Genomic DNA, 14,665 nt, shown 5'->3' with positions numbered 1-14,665 from the left:
ATACGTAACTTCATTTACTTGCGATTCATAATTTTTTTCCTAAACTGCTGTAAAATCAGCAAAAATGCCTTGGCAATTTTAGCATAGTTCCTAGGATATTGGTTGGCACTCAAAGGGTTAAGCACCTTTTTGGGCTTTGAGGGTGAAGACCAGCAAAAGGTGGCCAGCGATAAGGTGGGGCAGTGCCAGGGCTATCTTAGGCCTTCAGCCCCGCTCAGCGCGGCTCCACAAGCGAGCAACTGCCATCCGGCGAAGAAAAGTACTTCCGGCGCTCCACGTGCTGAATCACGGCCGAGGCTCCGCCCCGAACCTGAGGGGCAGGGCGCGCATCTCGGTTTCCTCATCAGGGGAATATTTTTCTGAGTCGCCGCCTCACACCAACTCTCCACATACGTCATAAACGCGGCCGGGTGGCCCGGACGCCCTCCTCCCGTCGTCCTCCGCGCCGCTCCCTCCGCCTCTTTCTTCCTCGCCCCGCCCACCCTGAGTTTCGAAGAGCCCTCTCCGGGTCAGCAAATCTGCCTAGGTCTCTTCGGTTCCTTTTATTCCCTGTTTCCATTGGCTGCTTACGTGCGCGTGACTGCCGCCTTGCCTCTTTATTGGATAGGACCAGCAGCGTCATCGGCGGCGGGAGGGCGGGGCGGGGCGCTGAGGAGAGTCGGCGTGCGGGAGACCGCGTTGGGGGAGGGGCGCAGGCCTGGCCTCCTTGGCGGCCGCCACCGCCTCAGGAACGCGGAGGAGGAAAAGCAGCTGGAGGAGTAGGAGGGGGAGGCGGGCCCTGGGGAATGGGATGCCCTTCGCTGCGGCTCGGTGGTGAATGCTGAGGAGAGTCACGGTCGCTGCAGTCAGTGCCACCGGGAGGAAGCTGTGGTGTGCGGCCGGCGGGAGCTCGCGGCGCGGTGGAGAATCGACGCGCGGGGTCAGTGCGAAGACTCGGCTGTGGGCAGACCCTTTCCTACCACGACCATGCCTGGAAGGAACAAGGCGGAGTCGACCTGCAGCTGCCCCGACCTGCAGCCCGGTGGCCAGGATGCTGGCGAGAGCGGCCGGGTTGCCCGTCTAGGAGCAGATGAATCTGAGGAGGAGGGACGGAGGGGGCCTATCAATAATGCCGGAGACCCTGAGATCGTCAAGTCTCCTAGCGACCCCAAGCAATACCGGTGAGGGAGGGGTGTGGACCGGGGAGGAGAGCCGGGGGCCGGCCCCTCTCGTGCTGCCGCGGTCACTTCTTGTGCCTGGGTCGCCTGAAGGAGCCGGAGGGTCGCCCTGCCCACCCCCGAATGCCGCCTCGGGTAGAGGTGGCGAGGGCAATTAGGGGGCTTCAGTGTGGCGGCGGCTGGACAGGTGGGAACTCTTGGGTTCTACTAGGAACCAGAATGTCAGAACCGGCATAGTGATTCGAGTAATTTTGACGTTAAGCAAGAATGGAGGTTTCTCTAAGGAAAAATAGGCTGGATGCGAAGAGAGTCTTGGTATTATGTTATGAGGAAAGGTTGAAGAGTTGGGGTTTTTAATTTTGGAGAGGATACTTAAGGGGTATATTACCTACTCACACATATTTGAGGTGTCCTTAGTTGAAATAGGGATACAACTAATAGGTGGAAGTTACGAGAGCAGTGGTTCTCAACCTTCTGGCCCTTTAAATACAGTTCCTCATGTTGTGACCCAACCATAAAATGATTTTCGTTGCTACTTCATAACTAATGTTGCTACTGTTATGAATCGTAATGTAAATATCTGATATGCGTGATGGTCTTAGGCGACCCCTGTGAAAGGGTCGTTGGACCGCCAAAGGGGTCGCGACCCACAGGTTGAGAACCGCTGTACTAGAGGATGGTATGGCTTGAGTGAAAGAACTTAGGCATCATAGTTGGCCCGTGATGAAGTGGCTTGTTTCCATGGGTTTCTCATTACTGGCATGATTGGGTGACCTCTTCCAAGAATAAATCAGTCTCAGTTGTGTGAGTCTTAGACTCGTAAGGTGTTTCCTAGTTCTGAAATTCTCTACTTTTGCTTTATACTGAAACTTTCTAAACATCTCTTAGCTGGTGGCCGAATCCCCACCTGAATATTTCCCTCACAGGTAGCTTACTTCATAGAATGTCCTGTATTTTAAAGAGATTGTATACAGCTTCATTTTACAGGTTGAAGAAATTGAGATCCAGAGAGTTTGCTTCTTGCTCAGAATTACACAGCTAAATAATAACATAGTTGATTGGAAAACCCTGCCACCAAACCCAGTGTACCATTGACTGACTTTTATGGAATTCTTACTCTTGTTAAGTTGAAAGCTGAAGGATTTTTAGTTCCAGTTTGTAGAGCAGGAAAGAACCTTCGAGATAATTTTTTCCACTCCCCACCCATCCCCATTTGACAGATGATTGAAACAAATCTAGAAAAAAGTGATTTAACCTCAAGTTTAAGACCGGTCTGTTTTGTCTTTTCACTCCATGTCTTTGTACTATTTTTCCCCCCCAGGTTGCAGGTTAAAGAGATCTTTATGGAGGGGCTAAATTTTCCTTTTTTCATTAAAGATGTGGTTGTATTAGTAATATGTAAATGAACAAGTTGAAACCTTGATGAAAGGTGTTTAGTTTTTGTCTTCCAAATTAAATGTTCAATAACAGCTTCAGTTTTTGTCTGCCTATATAAAGATACATAATAACAGCTAATATTTATAGAATACACACTATGTATCAGGTACTGTTCTTTTTTTTAATTTTTATCCTCACTTAATATGTGTCTCTATTGATTTTTGGAGAGAAAGGAAGGTGGGAAGGAGAGAGAAACATTGATATGACCAGGGATCAAGCCCCCAACCTAGGGATGTGCCCTGACCGCAATCCAAGGCACAACTCGACGATGCTCCAATCAACTTGTGGGGGCTCGTGCAGGAGGCAATCAATCGATGTGTTTGTCTCACATCGATGTTTCTCTTTTTCCCTCTCTCTTCCACTCTCCCTAAAAATTAATGGAAAAATATCCTTGGGTGAGGATTAACAAATAACAACAGCAACAACAACAACAACTACAAAACACAAAAAAAGAAGTATTTGTCAAATGAATTTGCCGGAAGTGAGGTCATTAAATGAAAGAATACATCTAGGGCAATTAGAACAGTAGCTGAGCCCTGGCTGGGTGGCTAAGTTATTTACAATCTTGTATGCCCCGGTAGCAACTTTTTTCAAGCTATTTAATTTTTGTAAGTTCTGTTTGTGTTTCCCCTCTGTTGTGCTGAATTTTTTGTAGGGAGGCACTGACTCTTTGAGTCTTTGAATGCGTCTGTTAATAAATCAACTATATATACTAAAACCTCTCCACTTGTACACTAGATCCCATCTCCTCTTTACTGACCCCATACATCAATTATTTCATTCTGTGTTGCATCATCAGTTTCCTTCTCTTACTGGATCTTTACCACAAGCATACAGATATGCTGTAATTGTTTTTATCGTCTGTGGAAAAACATTTCTTTACTTCATATCCCCTTTGCACTATCCCCTTCCAGCTACTCAACTTTCTTGGTTTCCTTTATAGCAAAGCTTATTAAAAGAGTTGTCTGGGCCTACCCAGTTTGGCTCAGTAGATAGAGTGTCAGCCTGTGGACCAAAGAGTCTTGGGTTCGATTCTGGTCAAGGGCATGTACCTTGGTTGCAGGCTCCTCTCTAGCCAGGGCCCTGGTTGTGGTGCGTGCAGGAGGCAACCAATTGATGTGTTTCTCTCACATTGATGTTTCTCTGTCTTTCCCTCTCTTTTTCATTCTCTATAAGATCAATGGAAAAATATCCTTGGGTGAGGATTAACACACACACACACACACACACACACACACACACACACACACACAAAGGATGGAGTTATCATCCTCTATTGTTTCTTGACCTCAGTGGGCTTTTGCCACTGTTGCTGTACCAAAATTGCTATTTTCAAGACCACCAATAACCTTTACAATTGATTGGTTCTCAAGTTCTTATCTTCATAGACCTTTCAGTATCATATGACACAGTTTCCCTCTTGAAGTGCTTTTTTCAGTTGGCTTCCAGGTCACCACTGTACTTAGTTCTCTTTCTGCCTTATTTGCAGGATCCTCCTTATCCTCTTGATCTCTACATTTTGGAATGCCTATAGCTCATTCCCCAGACTTCTTTTCCCTGCTTCTTTTGCTCCCTAGGTTACCTCATTACTCAGGTTTCCCACCCCTATATTCTTTCTTACTATTTTATTTTTCTTCATAGCACTTACTGTCATTGGATACAGTATATATTTATTTGTTCGTGAGAGCCAGGACTTTGTTTTGTTCACTGGTGTACCTCAGTGCCTAGAATAGTACCTGTCTTGTAGTCTTGCTTCCATTTCTGATGCCTTCATCCTTTTCTCCTCTGGCCTAATTATTATATTACTAGAGGCCTAGTGCATGAAATTCATGCTGGGGGAAGGGGTCCTTCAGCCCGGTCTTGAGGGATGTCCGACTGCTGGCTTAGGCCCGGTAGTCGGACATTCCTCTCACAGTCTGGGGCCCGCCTGCTCGCTGCTCAGCTTGCTGCTCCTTAGCGCTGCCACGGAGTGAGGAGAGGCTCCCGCCATTGCCACTGCGCTTGCCAGCCATGAGTCCGGCTTCTGGCTGAGCAGTGCTCCCCCTGTTGGAGCACACTGACCACCAGGGGGCAACTCCTATGTTGAGCGTTTGCCCCCTGGTGGTCAGTGTGCATCATAGTGATCAGTCATTCTGGTCATTCTGCTGTAATGGTTGCTTAGTCTTTTATTATATAGATGTTTTTCAGTTTGTATTTAAAAAATATATATATATTTTGTTGATTTCAGAGAGGAAGGGAAAGGGAGAGATAGAAACATCAGTGACGAGAGAGAATCATTGATGCATTGATCCGCTGCCTCTCGCACACCCCTTACTGGGGATCGAGCCCACAATCACTTTTGCTCTGACCAGGAATCAAATCTTGACCTCCTGGTTCATAGGTTGATGCTCAACCACTGAGCCACACTGGCCAGGCTGTTTTGTGTGTGTGTTTTAAAAAATAATTTTATTTCTTGCTTTTATTTTAGATGTAAAGTTTTTTAAAGAAACAAAACCATACAGATATACTTGAAGCTCTTTGTGCACTGCCTCCTCCCATGTCATTCTCTACCATCATTTTCCAGGGTTAACCATTAGCTGAATTTGGCATCTATACAGTTTCTATGTATATTTTTATTAAATATACATTTATCTGTAAATAGTATTACTGTTTTAAGACTTTATAGAAATAGAAGTTATATCACATCAAATGTCTTGTAACCTGCTTTTTTGTTTTGTTTAGCATTGCTTTTGATATTTGCCCATGCTGATAAATATAACACTAGTTATTTGTGTTAAAAGCTATTTAGTAGCTTGTTGTATGAATACATTATAATTTATCTGTTTTCCATTATTGGTCACTTACATTATTCCCAGTTTTCTTTCTTTTTTATTTTTTTTGTTAATCCTCACCTGAGAAACATTGATGTGAGAGAGAGACATTGATTGGTTGTGTTCTGCATGCCCTGACCAGGGCTAGGGAGCAAGCCTTCAACTGAGGTTATGTGCCCTTGACTGGAATTGAACACAGGACCCTTCAGTGTGGGCCGATGCTCTATCCACTGAGCCAAACCACTAGTGCTCCCAGTTTTCTATTATATATTTCTTTATGATTATGCCACAATGTATTTTTTCTTTCATTCTTGGGCATTTAAGTTGTTTCCAATGCTTCAACAATCATTTTTATACATGATTCCTTGTGCATATTTGAGAATTTATATCTATACTAGGGACCCAGTGCATGAATTGATGCACCTTGAAAGGAACTGTGGGCTGCGAGGCTGCAATGGGCACAGGGTCTCAGCCCAACCTCCGTGCCCCCGTCTGGCCCCTCCTGCCATGGCCCCACCCCCCATCCCCTGTCTGCCAGCAGCCCCACTCTCGCTGCCGCCACTCCCATGCACTGGCACCGGGTGCCAGCAGTGGGTGCGAGTGGCAGTTCCAGTGCTGGCAACAGGTGTGAGCAGGGCTGTCATCAGCAGTGGGTCAAGAGGTGGCTGCTGGTCCCGATCACCCCTCAGAAATAGGGGGAGGTGGAGAAGCCCTCAGGGGTGATCAGAGCGGCAGCAGGCAGGGCCCATGCCAGCAGCAGGGGTGAGCTCTGGGCAGGGTCAGAGCATGTGGGAGCCAAGAATTTTCAGTACCCACCAGAGGCTTCCCCGGATGACAGCGACCGGCACCCCACCTTGGTCTGGCACCCCCGCTCACCTGCTGATGCCTGCCATGTTCCGTGCTCTGTCACCTGTCGCTGATGCCTGCCATGTTCTGTGCGTGCTCCCTGATGGTTAGTGCACCAGTGAATTGGTTGTTCCTCCGTTTGGTCTATTTGCATATCAGGGTTTTATATATATATAGATGTATTATTGACATAAGAAATAATCTAAACCTGTAGAGCATTTTTTTTATAATAATTTTTTAATATATTTTAGGCTGGCGCCAGCAGCGGATGTGAGCGGTGGCTGCTGCCCTGATCGCCCCTCATGAGCAGAGGAAGGTGGAGAAGCCTTGAGGGGTGATTGGGGCCGGCATCAGGCGCCAGCAGCGGGTGCAAGTGCTGGGCGGGACTGTGGTGTGTGGGAGCCAAGAATTTTCAGTAACCACCAGAGGCTTCCCCGGATGACAGCGACCGGCACCCCACCTTGGTCTGGCACCCCCGCTCACCTGCTGATGCCTGCCATGTTCCGTGCTCTGTCAATAGAGAGTTAGAAACATCGATGAGAGAGAGACATCGATCAGCTGCCTCCTGCACATCTCCCACTGGGGATGTGCCCGCAACCCAGGTACATGCCCTTGACCAGAATCGAACCTGGAACCTTTCAGTCCGCAGGCCGACGCTCTATCCACTGAGCCAAACCAGTTTTCGGCTAGAGCATTTTTATGAGCTTATTTGAACCAAACTGATGACAATTGTTGGGAAGCAAAATCTCTACAAATTGAGGAAAACTCCAGAGAATGGCAGTTTTGCAGCTTATTTTATACTTTAGAATAAAAGAATAAGACAGATGTTTATGTGAAGTCTATTTTTGGTAGATTAGGGGATGGGAGAAAGCAAAACAGGAAAATATCTGGGATTGGATAAAAAGTAAAATGGAGAGACACTTCTTTTACATTGGTGGACACAAGATAGTTAACATTTACAGCATAGAGAGATGGTATTTGAGGAACAAGATAACATTGAGGAGTTCTGTAGTCTCTGCTCTGCTTGTGGTAGGTGTGCCTTGAGGGGACTGGAAAAGGAGATTACTCTGACATTTAAAAAGTATGTGTTACCTTAGATGCAAAAAGACAACATACAGCCACTCTTTTTTAAAAATATATTTTACTGATTTTTTTTTTAAAGAGAGGAAGAGAGAGAGATAGAGAGTCAGAAACATCGATGAGAGAGAAACATCGATCAGCCGCCTCCTGCATATCCCCCATGGGGATATGCCCGCAACCCAGGTACATGCCCTTGACCGGAATCGAACCCGGGACCTTTCAGTCTGCAGGCCAATGCTCTATCCACTGAGCCAAACCGGTTTCGGCATACAGCCACTCTTAAGGTAAAAATTGATCCTTGTCAAGGAAGCTACATGCGTAGGGTGTGACTACCCACTTTTAGTTAGGAATTTTTATGTTCAGACCATCCTATGTGGTTACTTTTGGTCTCTTAAGTTTGTAAAGATTCACCATGTAGGCCTTCCCTCAGCTTGTCTGGTTTAGTATGTGGTCCCTTTTTCATCCATAGTATCTATATATATAAAAGCCTAAGAGATTGTTCTGACAGAATGACCAGTTGACCAGTCGCTATGACGTGCACTGACCACTGGTGGTCAGTGGTCAGTGCACTTCCACAGCCAGCCTCCCGTGGCCCCTCCCCCCAGCCGGCCAACCTCCTGTGGCTCCTCCCCCTCCCCCACTGGCCAACCTCCCATGCCCCTCCTCCTGTTTGGCCAAGATACTAATTCTTTGTTGGTTATACAAATTGCAAATATATTTCCTAAGATAATAGCTTATCTTTACCTTTTGTTTAGAAAGTTAAAATTTTCCCTGGCCCATTTGCTCAGTGTTTAGAGTGTCAGCTCACACACCAAAGGGTCTCGGGTTTGATTCCTGGTCAAGGCCTAGTACCTGAGTTGCAGGGTCCATCCACATCTCCTGGAGGCAACCAGTTGATGTGTCTCTCACATCAAAGCTCCTCTCTCCCTCTCTTCTCCCCTTCCTTCCACTCTCTCTTTGGAAATCAGTGGGAAAAATATCCTCAGGTGAGTAATGATTAACCAAGAAAAAAAGGAAACTCTTAAAATTTAATCAGATTTATTCATATTTTTATTTATGGTTTGTGCTTTTTCATATTATTGTCTTCTAAAAGTTTTGCAGTTTTGCTTTTTACATTTAAGTAAGGATCTAATTTTATTACTGTTTTTTAAAAATATGGATGACCAGCCCTGGCCAGTGCCACTCAGTGTTTAGAGTGTTGGCCTGAGTATCAAAGGGTTGTGGGTTCAGTTCCTGGTCAAGGACACATACCTGGGTTGTAGGTTTGATCCCCTGTCTGGTCAGGGCTAGTGCGGGAGACAACCAATTGGTATGTCTCTCTCACATTGATGTTTCTTTCTCCCTTTCTAAAAATCAATGGAAAAAATATCCTCGGGTCAGGATTAACAAAAATAAACCAACAAACAAACTATATATAGTTGTATATGGACTACCAGTTGTCTGAGCACATGTTTTAAAAATAATGTATCCCAGAGGTTACCAAATGTTTTCTCTAAAGGGCTAGATAACAAATATTTTGGGCTTTGTCAATCAAGAGGAAAAAATTGAGGCTATTCTATAGGTACTTATATAACAAGAAAGAAAAAAATCTGCAAATTTTTAATAAAAATTTTTACTAAGTTTAAATGATAACAATAGTAATTTTCTTAGTGCAATACAGGTCTGCTAGTGAGAAGAATGGAATTCTATTTATTGGGAATATATTTTGCTTTGGAGGGGGTCAAAGTTAGTGTTCCCTGTCATCAAGTGATTGCAAATGTCCGCCTCTTAATGATTTGTAATACGATTTTACATACTTCATCTTTGAAAATGTGCTTTCACACTGACAGGTACTGCCAAATACTGATATCAGTCCATGAGCATGTGATTTTACTTGAGCATATTTATCACTTAAAAGGCATTTATAAAATTCTATTAGAATCTTTTCTGATATCTTTGCCTTTTAGCATGTCTCATTACATTGTAAATTAATGGTTGAAAATTAGGTGGAAGCTCCTCAGTAGCACAGTTAAAAGGGCTTCCATCAAGGTCTGAAAAACACGATTAGAACTGTAGTTTGCTTGGAAAACTTATTGCTACAAATTTGTGTGCAAATGGAGATATGACTTTTTTAACTTTGACAGCACAGGAGTGTGTGTGTAAAAAGCCGTTTCCCATTACTTGTGATTCAGATAACATTAGTTGTTGAAATGACTTTACCATAAGATAAGTTTGCATATAAGTACTGTTTTGTAATTTGAGTTGAATTCATTAAGAAACATATCAAGTCTGCAGCAGAAGCTAATTTCCAAAGCCATTTGAGGTTTGATAATACTGGTTGAAAATTTTCAATCTTGGCTCAAAACATTGCAATAAAATGTTCCCATTGCTAAACTATCAAACTACTCCACAGTAAGGGCAATTCAAGAAATTCTGCTTGTATTTCTGATAAAATTTCGCAGAATTAGTGATTGTGAAGTTTACAAGAGCAAATAACACCACTGGTTCACTACGACATGATAGATTCATGTATTTTTTGCAAAGTACTGCTGATGAATAAGACAATAAATAATCATAGGCTTGGAAACACCTCACCAAAGATAAATTTGTCCAACTAAAGCTTTTCTTCTGCTCTATACATGTTTTACCAACATAAATGTGGTAACATTTTAGGTTGTATTGTATTCTTGTTTTCTCAATCTCTTTGAAAATGATCTTGTCTCTAGTTCTTCCATGAAGAATATTCATAGAGGCCCTAGCCTGTGTGCCTAAATGGTTAGAGCGTCGGCCCATGGACTGAAGGGTGGCAGGTTCAATTCCAGTCAAGGGCACGGACTTCGGACATCGGTTGCAGCCTCGATCTGCCGACCTGAGGCCAGTGTGGGAGGCAACCAATGGAAAAAAATATCCTTGGGTGAGGATTAATAACAACATACAAGAATATTCATAGAGGCTAATTCCTCAGTTGCTTCAAACTTGGCACTGATCCTTAAATAAAGAACAACCCAGCAGTATTGGTAATATCAAGACCAAAATCTTAATGATTTGCTTTGTTTTTATTTGACTCAATAGTTCTAGTACGTCAACTCTTTTTGCAATAGTTCTCACCTCAAGTCTGATAGCCTTAAGCAAGTTTGTTCTCTGTGGATAAATTTCTTCAGTTGCTACCAATACAATCTAACTCACTTGTTGGCTAACTCACTTGCTTGGCTAACAAATGAGCCACTTAGAAACTTAATTTTGTTCTATTTTCATTTTTAACTTTTGTGAAGAAATTTTACTAGATTTTATTTTAAATTTTTTAATTTTTCTGATTGTTGCAATCCTGTGAGTTGGGAATATTGTAATGAATACTTAGTCTTGTCAAATGAACTCAGAGGGTTGCTAGAAATAAATGATAGAGAATTATTTAAGAGTGTTGGAATTTGCAAATGGGAAACACAGCTAGGCAAAAGCCCAGAAATGTTCCAAAGAAGAAAGGAAGGTTAAAAGTTTTTATAGTAAAAAGTACAGTCTTGAGAATTATCAGTTCTACTAAGTTCTTAGCCCTAGGATTGGTCCAGGATGGTTGTCAGTCAGATGTCAGGCAGTGAGGATGATGCATGCCACATGGTCCAGAAGATGGGTGCCAGGAGGTCTGGTGACATCCCAGGGTTTGGGTAAAGGATATCAGATGGATATATATATGAGTCATTCAGGGGATAACCAGGTGGCAATTAGAGAGTTATCTGGAAATATATATAGATAGATACAGGACTGGAAAGTTAAAGAATGGAGTCTTTCATTATGCCTCAACCTTCATAATGTTAATTTTAGCAGCTTGGTTAAAATAACCCCCAAGATTGTCTCAGTATATGTACTTGGATTTAAATACATGAACTCTAAACTGGTGATTTTAGTGACTAAAAGTGGATTCACAAAAGTTGGTTTCTTAAATAACAAATAAAAATGAGTTGATGGCTACTTTATTATAAAGAAAATAATTCCGTATTTTTGAGTTTTGAAAATGGTTTGAAAAATCAACTTCAGCTTTTATTTTCAGTACAGGAGCAGTGGGAGAATGAAGCCAGATAAAGGAAGACAGGTTAAATAAGTTAGAAGAGGGTTGTTTTTGTTTTGTTTTTTGACAAAGATTGACATCTTAGAAGAACCTCACCTTTCCAAAAATAATTATATATACATACAAATGTTTGAGACCACATGATTTAGGGAAAGGTAATGACAAGTTGTATAATTACAAAGTTAGCTCCCCAGGTATGCTCTTTTTTAAAAAAAAAAATATTGTTGAAAGTATTACATATGTACCCTTTTTCTCCCGTTGACCCCTTATTGCCCACCCCTATCCCCCACCCCAGGCCTCCACTACCCTATTGTCTGTGTCCATGGGTTATGCATACAAGTTCTTTGGTTGATCTCTTCAGGTATGCTCTTTGGACCTAAAATGATTAAGCACTATCTATTAGGCCTAGAAATAACAATTTAAGGCTAGAACCCAAGTTGCTATTTTCTCCCTGTAATGAAAATGAAATCTTGAATTATGGTATAGTGTGGCTAAAGGATAATTTATTGCATATTCTCCTGTCTGTGGACATTTGGGTGATTTCCAATATTTCTCTTCTATGAATGTTCTCTGTTAGTGTTTTCTTTTAGTGTGCGTTTTGCTCTTTGATTTTGTTTATGATGTTCTGTTTTAAAAAAAGTTTTAAATTAGAATGTTGGGAAATATTTCTATTTTTTCCTTTATAGCTTCTGGATTTTATGTCTTGTTTAGCACAAATTTTCTTATTCCAGTGTTATGACTATTGTCTCTTAAATACTTTTAGAATGCCTTTTCCTTTTAGCTCTCTAATCTATCTGGGATTTATTTATGTAGTTTTTCTCCCTAAGTGAATTGTCTTTTGTTTCAGCATCATTTATTGAATTATAATAAACAGTGTTGCAATAGTATTATAAACATTTCTTGGTTTCTAGAACCTGTTCTCTTTCATCTGTAGGTTTCCTGTACCAGTAAACTGTTTAATTTCAGTTGCTTTAAAAGACTTTTTATAATTGGTAAGGCAGTTCCCCTCATTGTTGTCCCTTTTCAAAATGTTCTTGGTCTCTGGCAGGTGTGGCTCAGTTAGTTGGAGTGTTGTCCTGTTCCATACACCAGAAGGTAGTGGGTTTGACTTCCAGTCAGGTCACATGCTCAGGTTGCGGTTTTATCCCTGGTCGGAGCACATATGGGAGGCAACCGAGGGTGTTTCTCATATCAGTGTTTCTGTTTCTCTTTCTCTCTCTCCCTCTCTCTCCCTCAAATCAATTTTAAAAAAGGTATATTCCTTGGGTGAGGATTAAAACATTTTAAAAAATACGTTCTTGGCATTTTTTGTGTTTCTCATAGACATGAATTTTAGAGTCAGTATATCAAATTCCACAAAAATCTTTGGGATTTTAAAAGTGGAATTGCCTTGAATACTATATACATTAATTTGGGGGAAGAATTTATGTCTTTGCAATATTGGGTGTTCCCACCCAACAGTATGGTATGAATTCTCTGTAAAGTTTTCTAGTTTTCCTTATGTATGCTGTGTTAAGTAGTAGTGAAAAGAATGGGTTCTAGTGCCATGCTACTTGAGTTCAATTCCTGGTAAGCTTGGACAAACCTTCGTTGTACTTTAGTTTCCTCATCTGTAATATGGGAATAATACCTCTTTAGGGTTATTAGGAAGATTTAAGTGGGTTAAAACATGCAAGTTAATACATTTAAAATGTGAGCTATTGTTATTAGGTTTATATTTAAGTATTTTATAGTTTGTTACTTTTGTGAATAGGAGCTTTTATTTAAATCTCATTTTAATAAGTTATCTTTGCTACATAGGAAAGTTCATGCTTTTTGTTCATGGTTCTTGATTTTGGATACTTTGCTAAACTCTTTATTACTCATTTTAAAAAATTTTCTTGAATTCTCTAGGTAGTCATATTTTGCAATTATTTGTTTTAGCTTTCACTATCTTGGCCTCATAATTTTTCTATTTATGTATATTTTGAATCTTTTTTTTATTGATTAGGACTTCCAATGTAGTGTTGACTGGAAGTGATGATAAAGAGCAACCGGTCGTTTTGCCATTTGGTTGATTTGCATTTAGCCTTTTATTATGTAGGATTACTGTTACATTTGTTTTGTATTCTCTTATTTCATTTGCTATACCTTTATATACATTTAATGTATACATGTATACTTAAAATATTTATCTTTATGAAACTAGGTATTAGATTTTAGCTGATATTTTGTTTCACTTTGTCAGTTTTGAGTGCCTATCATATATCAGGCCCTCTTTAGGCAGTAACATTTTTTGTTCAACAAATGTTTCTTAAATGTTCCCTAAGTACCAAGCAATGTCTTAGGTGCTTGTGAAAGAAAAGAAAAGCCTTGCCCTTTGAGCTGACATTCTAAAGGCCCACATAGGAACAATAAGAAAAAAAGTCAAGTGATGATAAATGGTGTGAAAAATGTTAAAGCAGGATAAAAGAGGATAGAGATTGACTGGGGTGCTATCTTAGATACTATGGTTAGAAAAGGCATTTCTGAAAAGTGGGCATTTCAGCAAAGATTTGAAAGAGATGGAGCAGCCATGCAAATACTCATCTGGGGCAAGAGCTGAGGGAATAGCAATCACGTAGGCCCTGTTTGGAATGTTCAAGAAACAACAATAAAGTTATTTGGTCAGAACAACAACAAAAAAATGAATAAAGAGTGGGGTGGGAAAGGAGGTTGTATAGGTAGTGGGGGAACATTATATGGAGCCTTAGGGCTGCAACAACACTGGGTGGCTTAAACAAAAGAACCTTGTTTTTCTTCATTTCTGGAGTCCAAGTCCTCCTAGAAGTCCAAGGTCAAGGTGTTAGGTTTGGTTTCTTCTGAGGTCTCTCTCCTTGGCTTGCAGATGGCCATCTTTATGCTATGTCCTCACATGGCCTTTCATGTGTGTGTGGACATGTCCAATATCTATGGATCCAAATTTCTTCTTATAAAAACAGTCAGATTAGATTAGGGCCACTATAATGGCCTCATTGTAACTTAATAATCTCTGTAAAGGCCCTATTTCTAAATGCAGTCACATTCTGAGGTATTAGAGGTTAGGATTTTTGCAAAAGACTTTCGGGGAAACAGTTTAGCCTATCACATTCTTGATCTGCTTTATTCAGGCTGCTGAGGATAGATTTGAGGTATGTGTGTTGGGTGGGGGTGAGGAGTAAGCTGGAGTATTGAGGTTATTTAAATGCGATTTTTGATGTGGAAAGGAGAGAGATAAAGCCATGTATTCAGTCTTCTATCTTAATCAAGTCCTTCTTTTCTTTGTACCTTAATATATA

The 14,665-nt window shown here is 41.5% G+C and overlaps 1 protein-coding gene across 1 annotated transcript in view; it reads left to right on the top strand.

Annotated features, from left to right (window-relative positions):
• Nucleotides 1-714: 714 nt before the first annotated feature.
• The window catches only part of NRDC (nardilysin convertase), a 78,573-nt gene continuing 64,622 nt past the window's right edge, over nucleotides 715-14,665 (top strand). The window contains exon 1 of the mRNA XM_015566939.1: nucleotides 715-1,160. Coding sequence (XP_015422425.1) covers nucleotides 967-1,160 — 194 coding nt within the window. The 5' untranslated portion in view covers nucleotides 715-966. The remainder of the gene's footprint in view (nucleotides 1,161-14,665) is intronic.

Source organism: Myotis davidii, unplaced genomic scaffold (assembly GCF_000327345.1).
Source record: "Myotis davidii unplaced genomic scaffold, ASM32734v1 scaffold79, whole genome shotgun sequence".
Classification (NCBI taxonomy): domain Eukaryota; kingdom Metazoa; phylum Chordata; class Mammalia; order Chiroptera; family Vespertilionidae; genus Myotis; species Myotis davidii.
Note: the sequence above shows the minus strand (reverse complement) of the source record. Positions and strands in the feature narration are given on the sequence as shown.